General features: G+C 39.0%; 1 protein-coding gene across 1 annotated transcript; it reads right to left on the reverse strand.

Annotated features, from left to right (window-relative positions):
- Positions 1–6,625: 6,625 nt before the first annotated feature.
- fgg (fibrinogen gamma chain) lies at positions 6,626–13,311 on the reverse strand. Its single transcript, XM_017709374.2, has 9 exons — positions 13,154–13,311; positions 12,159–12,212; positions 11,384–11,567; positions 11,084–11,168; positions 10,664–10,794; positions 10,315–10,448; positions 9,460–9,644; positions 8,522–8,799; positions 6,626–7,758 (listed from the first exon to the last, which is right to left on the reverse strand). Exons 1-9 carry the CDS (start codon positions 13,211–13,213, stop codon positions 7,568–7,570), a joined length of 1,302 nt encoding a protein of 433 aa, XP_017564863.1. The 5' UTR covers positions 13,214–13,311; the 3' UTR covers positions 6,626–7,567.
- Positions 13,312–13,572: the final 261 nt, after the last annotated feature.

Genomic DNA, 13,572 nt, shown 5'->3' on the forward strand with positions numbered 1-13,572 from the left:
TGCAGGCAAATTGGTTTGCTCCACTGCACGCGGACGGGTTTAGTTGTGTTTTTCCCCACCCGTATTCCGACTAATCCCGCCTCCCGTGTGCTCGGATTGGCTAATCGTATCCGCCACCGTGTTACGATTGGCTAGTAGTTCCTGCTTACAAGCAGCACTCAATATCAGCCAATCCTAGTGGAAGTGGCGGGATATCACCAGCCAATCCGAGCGCAGAGAAGCTTGTTTTGTCGGAATCAAGGTGGAAAACAAAAGCGATTCCCGGCGGCTTTCAAACATTGATTGAGGCAGACTGTGTGAATTATTTATATGAATTGTGTAATGTGTGAAACTGAAACAGAAAGAAAACAGGGAGACATTATTATAGAACAACGACTATTGCTCTGTTACCAAGTTGCCAAAGTGAACTACATATCCGAAGTAACATCCGAAGCACCTAGGGTCCCTGGACAAATGGGGGGGGGTTCTGATCTCCCAGTTACCTTGGCAACTCCTCAGTGGCCTGCCCCCTAACCTTGGGGAGACGGTTGCCATGCCGACAATCCATTATGCATCAGCCCCATGAAAACCCTCTGAGGAGGGGAAACGGAGAAGAAAAGTTATTTGCATACCTTTTTAAATCCGGATTTTCTTTGATACGGGCAGAAAACTAGCAGCGGGTGCAGCCTGTACCCCCCTCACTCACACCCATTTTCATTATTGGCAAGGATAATCGCATAAAAGAGTCGCATTGCCAGCCTTTGAGAAGCCTGCTGGACTGGAAATGAAGCATTTGCAGCACGCATGACGGCACAGAGTGTTACTCTGTCCTTTTCTGTCTTTCTTTCTCTCGCTCCTTACTAGTTTCACATAAGCAAGAACTTTTAACAACAACAAAACTGAGTCATTTTTCCCTGATATTTGTGTGGATTTATGTACCAAAAAGCAGGTGTCATTCATTTTTTACACAACTTCATCCCTTGAAATGAAACAGTGTCTTTAAGACTGATAGATGTAAATGAGCTCATTCAAAACACATCCAGGCTGAAACACTTCCTCAAGACTTCCTCAAGATAGCTGTATTATGTATTCACACACACACACACACACACACACACACACACACACACACACACACACACACACACACATCTTCATCATCAATGATTCATCAACCATCAGGGCTGGTTAGGCATATCAAGAATTGTCAATCAAATCCAGAGCATAATAAACTCTCTGACTTCTCAAACGTTCTTCTCACACACAGCAACCTATACCCTTCTGAGCAGCTGGCTGAAGATCTGAAAATGAAGCTGATTGATGCCAACTAAGCATGGGAAGGCTAGAATTAGACATCAAACTGTTTCAAGCTCTCAATATCTATTGTCTATGTCATTAGGAAATGGCAGTTAAGGGGAACTGTGGAAGTCAAGACAAGATCTGGAAGTCCAAAAAAAAACTCTTCAGACTTCCTCTATAGGTGGGGTTAATTGTAACAAACTAAGGGGGCAGTTGTAACAGTTGCTTAAATGTTATTAATATGTCAACCTTATTACTGAAAAGCAAAATTTATCAAGTTGAGATGCCATGCGATCTAGTGTGCACCACATACTATCAGGTGCTTACCAGATAGAATTTGGGTGCTCACCACCATTGCTCGTCTGAGAGTATCTGGTGCACATCCGATATTTACCTAAAAAATTCACCACATCCCTTCAGGGTTAAATAGCCTTCTGAAAAATAAAACATTTTCTTCTTACCCCATGTTGATTCCTGTGTCATGAAACGTTGAAGTGTTATGATGTCAAGTATTTGACAGAAGATCTTTCTCAGACTCCAGTTTCATCACTGAGAAATCTGGAAATGTAGACAGGTGCAGTGAACACAAAAGAGATGACAGAGGGGTCAATAAACCAACAGGCCACTTTAATAGAAACCCACTGTAGCTCCACTTTGCTTATGTGCAGTTAAGAGGCTGTAGCCCATCTGCTGGAGCAATTAGTTTTAGCCGTCCTCTAGTCCTTCATTAACGGTCAGTTTCTGATGACAGGACTGATGTCCAGGTATCATAGGGTGAGAATGATCCACTACACAAATAATATCTGGACAACAGCAGCTCTGTGGTCTACAGTGTGTCAGCTGTACACATACAGTACTGATCAGAAGTTCTATCATTCATTTCCAGTCAGAACAGCCATTAAGTACATTCATTTTCATTAAGTACATTTAATTTTCACCCTCAGATATTAACATATATTGACAATGTTGTATGTATGACTGAGAAAGTACACTCCTCGGCAAAAAAAAAAAAAACGACCAATATATATATATGTATATATTGGACTGGCAACCTGTCCAGGGTGTATCCTGCCTTCCACCCGATGACCGCTAGGATAGGCTCCAGCAGCTCCCCTGCAACCCTGAGGGAGAAGTGGCTTTGAAAATGTGTATATATATATATATATATATATATATATATATATATATATATATTATTGTGTATTGTAATTATATAATATTACTGATGGTGTGTTGGTCTGATCAGAGCCCAGATTTAAACCCTGTAGACAATATTTGGTCTCACATTCAATACAGTCTCAGCAATTGGCTCAGCAATGTTTTTCAACTGCTTCCAACCATCAGTGCTGAGTGGAAAGTATTCACTCTTCTTTCTGTAAAGCGTCTGCAAATTTACACACAAAACCTCACATTTGTCACAACTACTTGTTATGACTGTTAAAAGCTTAATGCTTTGCCATTTTCTCTTTGTCCAGAAAAGAGGCTCATTGTGTGCCCATGCATATGTATTTACATTCATCAGGGGCAGACAGTCAGTATATCAGCAGCTGGGCCTTTTCTGAGAAGAACTTTCACCCACTCTACAAATCTGCAGTTAGCTTCTTAACTCTAATCACCAGCCACTTCTGACCTCAACTCTAATCCGACCAGCAGCCTTCAATGGACACTGCGGTGAAGGTGATGTGTCGATGTTGTCCCTCACTTGTTTTGCTTGTATAGTTAGTAAATATAGCAATAAGATGCCCAAGACCATGCATTACAGTGATTTTACCCAAGGTGCGAAATACAGGGAATCCTGGATTCAGAATGCTGAACCGCTGAAAATAAACTCATGATGTCTTGCTGTAGTGGTCCTTCTTAGCCTAGCAACTGTAACTATGCCCAGGATACCTCTGAAAAACTGTACAATATGTCACAGCATATTAGTAAATCTGAAACATTTCTCAAGTGAATAGAGTTACAGTTATTTATTTATCAGACTAAAGAAAATTGCATTACCAATCTAGAATAGAGCATTTCCAAAAGAATAATTGTTAAATCAAACATTTTGTTGTCACAGAAGCTAGTATCATTGCCAGCATCACCGTGTGGCACGGAAGCTGCTCTGCGGCAGAAAGGAAAGCTGCACAGCCTTCCCACCAGCATGGACATTTACACCTCCAGATGCAGGAAAAGGGCCACTGGCATCATGAAGGACCCCACTCATCCAGCACCCACACTCTTTGTCCCGCTCCCCTCAGGTAGGAGGTTGCGGAGCATCAATCAATCAATCAATCAATCAATCAATCAATCTATCTATCTATCTATCTATCTATCTATCTATCTATCTATCTATCTATCTATCTATCTATCTATCTATCTATCTATCTATCTATCTATCTATCTATCTATCTATCTATCTATCTATCTATCTATCTATCTATCTATCTATCTATCTATAAGTTAGCAGCCAGCCAATGTGGGACCCCCGAATACCAAGGGGTATTTTGTACACTGTCTTTCCATGGTTAAACAATAAACAATTGATGTATTCATGCACCACCCACACATGTGTCATTCTACCATTGCAGCAGCACTGCTATGTCTGATCTGCTCATACCAGCGCAACACACACTAACACGCCACCACCACATCAGTGTTACCGCAATGCTGAGAATGATCCCCCACGCAAATAATACCTGCTCTGTGGTGGTCCTGTGGGGGTCTTGACTATTTAAGAACAGGTTGAAAGGGAGCTAACAAGGTATGCAGAGAAACAGATGGACTACAGTCTGTAATTGTAGATCTACATAGTTCAGTGGAGCTGATGAAGTGGACAATGAGTGTAGAAACAAGAAGGTGACCTTAAAGAAGCGGCTGGTCTGTGATCATGGCAGTTGCAGCAAGATAAATGTTCTCTGCAAAACCCTTGGAGTAACTTCAACCTTGCTACAGCAGCTATTGGGGTAGGTTACAAGGCTAACTGGGCTAGTTAGCAATCATGAAACAGGTGAAGCTTGTCAATCAATTCTATTCCCCAAAATCTAACAATATATTCCTGAGAAGAAAAAAAATCCCATCTCTAGTACATAAAATCTACACCCAGTCTTTCTACCCTTTCACATATACACAATTTAAATGAATTATACTGTAGGCACACTACAGTCTCTCATAGGCTGAGTGGGTTTTTGGCCAATTCTTTAAATCTTGCCCACCCAGCAGTTAATTATTGTCCACCCAGCAACATCATGATGTGTTCACATATAATCACCTACTCAGTCTAAAGCAGTTTAGCTCCGCCCATTCACACTGAAGTTTTAAAGGGTGTTCTGAGAGCACAAAGTGCTTTCTGAACAAAAGACAACAAAATCCAATCAAAAGAAAGCTGATTTACATATATTAGTCTTAAAGGCATGGCCTGTTTAATTCTAACAGATAAAGAGAAACTTTCAGTTTACCTGAAAACAGTGACTGAGCATGAAGGTCCCACCTCAATTAAAACTAAAGTAGTGTCAACTTCAGACATCTGGTGTGTCATGATCAGCACTCACCGCTGAAGCGAGACCGACGTGTTCCAAAACTATAGATCAATGTAAAACTTGGGCTAGTCGGATTAGTTTTACATCCAGAGGTTGCAGTCTGGACAGAGACATCTTCCTCCAGCGTGAACTCGGCTTCTACAGTTAGAGCTCAGAAAGCACAGGCCTTCAGTGAAGAGATTAAAAGTGGGATTGAGAGCTAATCCCGAGGGCACAGCCGGAGAAAGTTAATCCAGCTGTCAAGAGTGACCAGTCAGCACATTTTAGAGCACAATTTCTTTTTAATGGCAGAATTGAACATATTACAGAAAGTTTTGGACATGCCACATTTTCAGTTTATTAAATGCTATACATTCATGATAAAAATAATAGGATTAGTACTGATTAGAAAAAAAACAACAATAAAAAAAACACAAAAAAAACAACAATAATGTGATGAGTGGTGGCCAAACCTTTGTATATAATGCCATATAGTAATGGGTACAGATGACACTTTGGTATTGATGGGTACTGGTATCAGATCATTGTCCACAAAAATTGCTGGATCAGAGGGGAAAAAAAAGAATCTGATCCAAATCTGTAGGAATTCTACTCTGAAATAGCCCCATTAACATGGTGTGATGTGACGTCAGCTGTGTATTTAGCTCATAAATAGCTCAATTTAAAGGCGAGTACTTAAAGTGGTATCGCGCCATCTCTGGTAGCTAGTTCCGTACACGTCCTGCCATAGTTCTGGTACTTACATGTTGGATGAACCGAAACTAAACAAAGGGATTTGACATGTAGCACAAAAATCCATTCATGTGAAACAGCGCTATGTCTTAAAGAACCCCATTTCAAATCAAGGCAGTGTTTATTACAGACTGATACGTCATTTTTAATGAAGAGCTCAAAACACATGTGAAATTGTGCCACCTGGTGGGGTAATAAATATATTTTTTCTTCCTTTATTTTCATCCTTTGTTTTCTAAGTTCCATTTTTCCAAGTTCCATCAGTCTAAGAAATGTTGTTTTAGGAAATATCCAAGCAGAAGCAGATTACAGTTAAACCGTTGGTCAAAAATGTAGAAAAAAAAGATAAATTATTAACGTTTTTGTACAACTCGCCATACTGTGAAGATCGCTCCTATGTTAGAGCAGTGTGCAATGATCTACCCTGCTGAAAAAAGCATAACAGGCTGGTTTAAGCTCTTTTATGCTGGTCTAGTGCTGGTTTAGCTGGTGATCCAGCATGGTCATGTTGAATGACCAGCATACCAGCATCCAAAACACGGCATATGCTGCTTTTGCTGGAGCTCCAAGACTGATGTAGCTAATAACTGATGGAGGGTTTTAATCATTAATTAGCCAAATGAAAGCTTAAATCATCTTCAAACCATCATCTCTAAGTAACTTGTTTTTTTGACATTACCTATAAAATGAGTAAAAGCACTGATAAAATTCAGGCTTTAAGATAGCCGCTACTACTGTTTTTAGCATTGCTACTCTTCTTTTTAGCTACACTACATACATATTTGCCAGTTTTATGGATAACTGTATGACATACAGTGCTGAAAACACCATAAGCAAGACTGTCTGAAATTACTGACCAATTCAACGCGGTCTGAAGCTAGTGTGTCTTGACTGTGAATCGAGAATACAGTTTGCACAATGCTAACATTGTGTACGGCTTGTTTGCTAGCAAAATTAGCCTCATAGCTCCACTAGAAAACCAAAGAACCAAACATGTCTTGGCTGCTTGACTAAATATACCTTTAAAGATGCACCACTGAACCTATAAAACTGGTCTTAAGTTGTAGAATCAGATTAATTAACAACTCAACATTGACTGAATTTATTTTATTTATTTTATTATGCAATTTGCGCAATGCTAACCTTGCAGTGAGGGTGAAAACTGTGCAAATATACTGCATTTGGACTGAAGTTCCTGCAACTGCATGCAAGCAGGGACACTTTGGAGGCCTGTTGTTCATGATTCTGCCTTAAAACCGCTGATTCAGTGTCGATCGATCGATGGGTCGGGCCAAGTCTAGGCTGTGATTATGAAATCCTCCCCCGATGTTGAACATCAGGGTCAGATCCATGGCCTGGACCATCTCATGGAAACATACAATCAGAGAAAAGTGTGGCAATGTTGACTTATTGACCACACATGCAGAAGCAAATACACCCACACAGGACTGGCAGTACAAGCACATCATTAACCAAACACATATTGGTATAGAAAGCGGATTCCTCAGATCAGCAAGCAAAGTTTTTTATATATATATATATATATATATATACATAAGAAAAAAAGCCACAAATCCTTTGTGCTAGCTTTTTTTTTAATTCCCAAAATATATATTCTTTTCTTTTAGACTGTCATGCGTTGGAATGATTCTTGTTTTGAATGACCCAAGTTATATAACTGTATTGACCGTATGTTGTCCATTAACTCAATACAAACAGGCACAAATCTTTCATTACAAAAGGTGGAAGGGTTTATTTGTGGTTATTTGAGCACATTAATAAACTAAACAATTTGAAAACTGAATAGTTTCATCAACTAACAAATTTCCAGTGAGAAAACTTTAGCTAGCCATTGTGCAACAATGACTTCTGGAATATCTTCGATCCAAAAAATAGAATTCATGTAAAACTCTGCATCAGATTAGAGGGATGCGAAACACAAACGCTGACAGTAAAACTGTCACAGAGGTTTTATACCTTTAATTCACCAATGGCTTTTCCATCAAAACCATGAATTCAGAGGAGAAACTGTTGCGTGTCTAAGGGCTTGGCAAGTCTCCTTTGCCGAAGCTGTCGACACCACCCTGCTGGCCACCAGCTGTGATTCTGTTGATAGGAATGATCTTCATGGTGGTCTCCTTCAAAGAGTACCAGCGGCTGTGCCACGTGGCCCAGATGATACCGTTGTCGAAACCGTGCTGGCCAGCATCCTTTGCTGTGTACGTACCACCTGTGGAGCATTAAAAGAACAAAAAACATCACATACCTGCTAAGAATTCGAGAGATTACTTACTTGCTGTTGAATAAAAGCTAGTAAACTAGTTGGCATATAGGCAGGACAAGGCTGTTTTATTCATAACACCTTTTGTATCACTAGCCAAAAGGGTTCCAAGAACAACTGACCTGTAGCAATAGCAGAACCCTTTTCGATGCATATATATAAATCCATTTTTAAAGGACTATAGAGAAGAACCATTTAACCCTGCATGGAACCCTTTATGCATTCCAATGCACTCACAGTTCTGTATGTGACCTTTACTAGAGAACCCTTAAAGAAACATTTTAAAGGGTGTACACTGGGGCAGTTCAAAGTGCTTTGCATATACATAAAAGACATTAAGGAAATTAGTTTTGACCGCTAATGGCGCCCCTTGTGGAGAACCTCCAGCTTGCTAAACGATAGTTACAAGCTAGTTTCTTGACACGCTGCGCATATCTAAATAATAAATAAAAAAATACAATACAAATAAATGTGCCTTTTTAAAAAAGGAGAGAAAACGTCCATGTCAATTTCTAAATTTCCCATCACTAGATGCCTTTGTGAAACTCATGGCATCTGGTTCTCTAGACTAGTTAACATAAAATCACTGGGTCCCACAAGCCTCATATTAGAGCATTTCTCAAATACATGTGATTAGAGCGTTTCTCCAAATACATGTGATAGTTTCCCCTAAATGAACAGCCAAAAGGTAAAATCATGGTCAAATTCTTACCCTTGTAATATTTTCCATTCAGGTGGGCAGCATGGCAACGGTTCATCCACCACCCAGAGCCATCCTGCTTAGCACAGCTTCCTTGGTACTTGTCGTTGTCTTGGTCAGCTGTACTGAACTGCATGCCGTTATGGGAAGTGTGGAACTTGTCGCTTGCGTCGTCACCAAAGTCAAACCCATCGAAAGCATCTCCAGCATCACCTCCGAAATAATATGCGTAGGTCAGACGGTACTTGTCTGCCTCTGGGCCTAATTTGAACATGGCGTAGTCAGCATGTCTGTGAAAATTTGAAACATTAAAAGATTTATTAGATATATCATAATAACAAGGGCTCCATAATTGCATTAGCATCCATTTGTGGGCATTTACGTCCATATGTAACTGATGCATCCTCATTTTAAAGGTTTGTTGGCTTTGATGAAAAAGGTCACCATTGTAAACTTTGTGACTTGGTACTGAATTCTCTAATCAAATAACTTGTATAGCTTCTAAAGGGGCAAAGTGCTGCATATCTTCTGAATCCCACTGTAAGTGATATATCACAACCATAACACACATTTTTATCTGCAAAATGGTAACTTTAAGAGATGGAAAAAATCGCTCCTAACTATTTTACCACCATCGATATTACATACAAACTCTCAGAAGACAAGATTGTTTTTGACAATAAATAAAATGGCTACATTTGTGGCCAATTTCTAAATTTGTATGCATCATGAACCCTGGTTCCTATCATTAGCAAGGAAATCTAGGGCTGTAAATTTCTCTAGAATGAACCACTTCACATCAAAACACCTGGAATTACATTGTTTACCTGTCAACCATCTAATTATGACATTTTGTGAACTTAAGTTCATTGAAGTTGAACTTCCAAAGACCAAACCCCAATACAATGCAATTTGTCAGTCATATAACCACGTTTCCCATGATGCCTTACTTTTTTTTGCCGTCCCAGTCCACCATCTCTATCCTGAGCACATAGGGGACAGAAGACTGAACGGAAAGCAGGTGCATCTTCTCATTGCCCAGCCAGAACTCAGTGCTGTCGTCAGGTGAGAGATAGCCAAAGCCTTCTTTGTAGGGAATCCAGTTTCTGTTGAAGTTGACGGAGCCATCACGTCTCTGGAAAACACACAAAAACTTGACTCATGGACCTGCGCTGTCATAACAAAACTGTCTTAACTGTCATTTTATTGTAATTCATTCTGGGCCATTTCTATTGGGTGATTTATCAGAAAATGTTTCTACGACGAAAGGGCAGCTGACATTTTCACATTTTGACCAGTAGAAGTGCAGAGCCTTTAGCTACAGAGTGGCCACTTGCGTTGGAGATTTTCTTTTGCGTTCTTTTCTTTATCCCTTTAACAAACCGGTTCAGTCAGACACCAAACTAACTGCGTCAAACCAAACCACGGTGGTGGTGGTGATGATGTGGTGACCATGGTGGTCCCCCTGCTGGGCTGGTCCTCCTGGCATTGTAAATGTTGTTCCATTGGTTGAAGTTTCCTCATGCAACTGTATGAAACAAGGTCTCTATTGCTTAAGGAAATAACCAGACTGGATGACATCAAGGCAGAACAGCTTGGCATGGAGGGACCACCATGATCATCACAGCAGGAATGATCTCATCAATGTACTGAAATATGTCTGTTATTTGTGAATACAATGTGTAAATAATAAATGTTTTTAAAACTGTGGCCACATCAGCTTGCAAACTTTCATGTCTACCTGGAAACACTTTCAATCAGAATTTTTAAAGCATTCATATTTTCAATGAAAGTGCTCTGCATACCCTCTGCAGTACTGTCCATCCACGGCCAAAGCTATCAATCTCACAATAGACAAGGAAGGGTGCGGGCGCTCTTGCAGGCTGGACATAGTACAGGCCACTGACTTTGCCACCCTTGTTTGCAACATCCTGGCAGTCTGAGTAAGAAAAGGGATGCGTGTCATACAATCTTGAAAAATAAAGGAGCTGAAAAAGTTCTTAGGAGCCATAGAAGAACCACGTTTGGTTCCTAATGGATAGCTCTTTAAAGAACCATTCTGTGAAGAACCTTTTTAAAGTTTAAAGGACCTTCACATAATTAGACTATTAAAGATTGAAACCATAAAGTAAACCAGCTGGACATTTTCTCTACCTTTGCCTGTGACGGGCTGGATCTCAACAGTGTCCTTGCACGGCATCTTGCACTTCTGGTCCAGCTGAAGAGCCAGCTGTTTCAGCTCCAGCATACGCTTGTCATTGGCTGCCAGGGTGGACTGCAGGGTGCTGAAGGAATAAAGAATAAAAATGTAATAAGTGAGCCTTTAACATCACAATTAAAATGAGTGTCAAATTGCAAAATGTTGCCACCTGCTTTCACCACCAAACTGAAATTCATCATAATTATTAGAATTATAGAAGTTATCATTAAAAATGCTTTTCTTTAAAATTGATAGCAAACACGGCATTTGTATTAGGTAGTTCAGTTTGGATTGCTTTAAAAAGTATAAAAAGCATCGTCAAATTTAAATTTCACATCACACTTCCATGCAAATGTACACAGTGAGATACTTACTATATTTGCTCCTCCTGAGTTAGAATGCTTTTCTCAAAGCGAATCACGTCATCCAGCATGCTTCTCGATTTATGAATGTACGTATCTGTAAGAGATCCATTTACAGAAAGAAATGTGCTTCACTATGAAAGTACTCATGATATTCTAGCCACTAGCCAAACATAGCTAACTTTGCACTATATAGGGTCAAAACCTACACATGTGCGCTTTGGTCTGAGATAAGTAGAGAGATCAGAACTTTAAAGCCAATACATTTCATACAATATTCTTTGGAATAGTGACACGGAGGACGAGGTGTACCTGGTGAGGTCTTTTGAGCCTGTGTCTCAGAGTCTCTGAGGTAGACCACTCTGTCCTGAGCTCCTTTAGTGAGGTTGGCAATGTCCAGCAGAATTTCTTCCATATCCCTCAGGTCCTTCACCACCCCAGGTTTATACTTTTGAAGATAATCTGCTACACCGCATGTGGTGGGACAGTATTGGCCCTGAAAGAAAAAAGCATCTTAGCATTGCTTGAGGAGGTTTCAGGGCATTTGCTTTCAGCATTGATAAAAGTTCAAAATCCCTCATTGTATAAGAATTTTTTGTTATTCTATCTTCAATAATAATATAATGCTGATTTAAATACTATAAACTAGACAACATATAATATTGGGTGCTTAATTCAATGTTACAAGATATACAATGGTAAAATAATCGATTATCATGACTGTCTATGATCTGATCACCCGTTTTGAAATATGATTAATATTGAATCCAAAAATATTTCGGATTCTTAGTTTTATTAGAACTTATTCTCAATCTTATCCAGCTTTCTCTGTCATTTTGGAATCTCTGTCCATCATTCTGGACATTCCTTCATTTGTATTTACTGTGTGCTAGCTTAATACTCAGTACATTGAAACTGCAACGTTGCACAAGACTAGCATACTAAATTGTTTTGTACATTTATTTGCAAAGTAACTGGCTTTATATAGTTCAAATCATCTATAACATAAATTGCACAAAGATGCATATTGTAAAAATTTGTGGCAATTAATGCTAAGTGGTTGTAACTCTAATAAACTTGTACTTACGAAGCCATCACTTGGGGTACATGCTTCTGGAGGTAATGAGTAGTCTCCCCTTTGCTGTATAACATAAAATGGTAGAAATCTTCAATTAGGACATTCAATTGTATTCAGACTTAAGAATAATTTGATAACAAAATGTTGTCTTCAATTTGGAATGCTCTTGCATATCAAAATCATATCAGTGTGAACGACTAATCGCTTAAAAATGATCAGCATTGGAAAGACGTTTAGACTTGACCGATATCTCAAATCAATATTTCATCATGTGTTTATTGTACTCTGGAAAAAAACAATGATTAGGGGACGCTGAACTACTTGTGCTAAAATATTTGCATTTTATTGGTTTCAAAGTATTTATAATCATAGAAAATTAATGTTACATTCCTCTGTAACATTAATTAATATGGATTTAATCTTATAAATGTTTATGTATCAGCACACACACACACACACACACACACACACACACACACACACACACACACATATATATATATATATATATATATATTTTATGTATACCTTTTTAATTTTTACATGAATTAAATACATTACATCAATATACAATATTTATTACATCAACACAATTATTGGATTCATGTGAACTTAATCTTAAGTAAAACTTTGGGCATGCCTGGTCAAATGACATGTTTTGTTAATTTCCTAAAAAGAAGTTTTAATATGAAATAAGTTCTGCCACATTGGAAGAAAGATCAAACGTAATTTTTTTTTAAATGTGTAAAACTGTGAAAAACTTTGACACATTTCACATTTTCTTTTTTCCGCATTCATTCATGTTAAACTCCTTAAATATACAGAAATTGTGCAATTAAATTGGTAAAAATGGGCATATTTAAGTGTTTTCCCTGCAGATCACGCGTTCGCTTATTTTCACTGAGAAAATCGAATTCAACTAGAGGCGTTCAAATGTTCTTTAGACAGCTGTACATCGGAAAAGTAAAAAGCAACACTTTTTTTCAGTAAAGGTTCATGCTTACCGCTGTTGTTAACGCACACAGAAACAGAACAGAGGCGACTGTTTGTGAGAAAGTGATCATTTTGGTCCGGCAGTCGCGGTGGCGCTCCTTGAGTGTGAGTGACCGCTGCTCCTGCAGGATATTTATCCGATCAAGGTCCTGTGCAGGGATGGAGATAACGATCCACTATGCAAACACATCATTCCATCACAAACTGCAAAAAAAAAAAAAAAGACCGCCCTCTTACTCACAGCCAGCCTGACTCACAGTCCTTACCATAACCTCAACAAAAAATTAACCCATAGACTCAGCAGAAAATGACCCCAGAGATCCTGATATTACCCTGATGTCAAAACATCATTTAAGTGATGGGGCCTATATTCATGAACAAATGACACAAGGCTCCTAAATGGTTATTGGGCACACAGTTCTAGAAAAAA

Source organism: Pygocentrus nattereri, chromosome 22, assembly GCF_015220715.1.
Source record: "Pygocentrus nattereri isolate fPygNat1 chromosome 22, fPygNat1.pri, whole genome shotgun sequence".
NCBI lineage: Eukaryota > Metazoa > Chordata > Actinopteri > Characiformes > Serrasalmidae > Pygocentrus > Pygocentrus nattereri.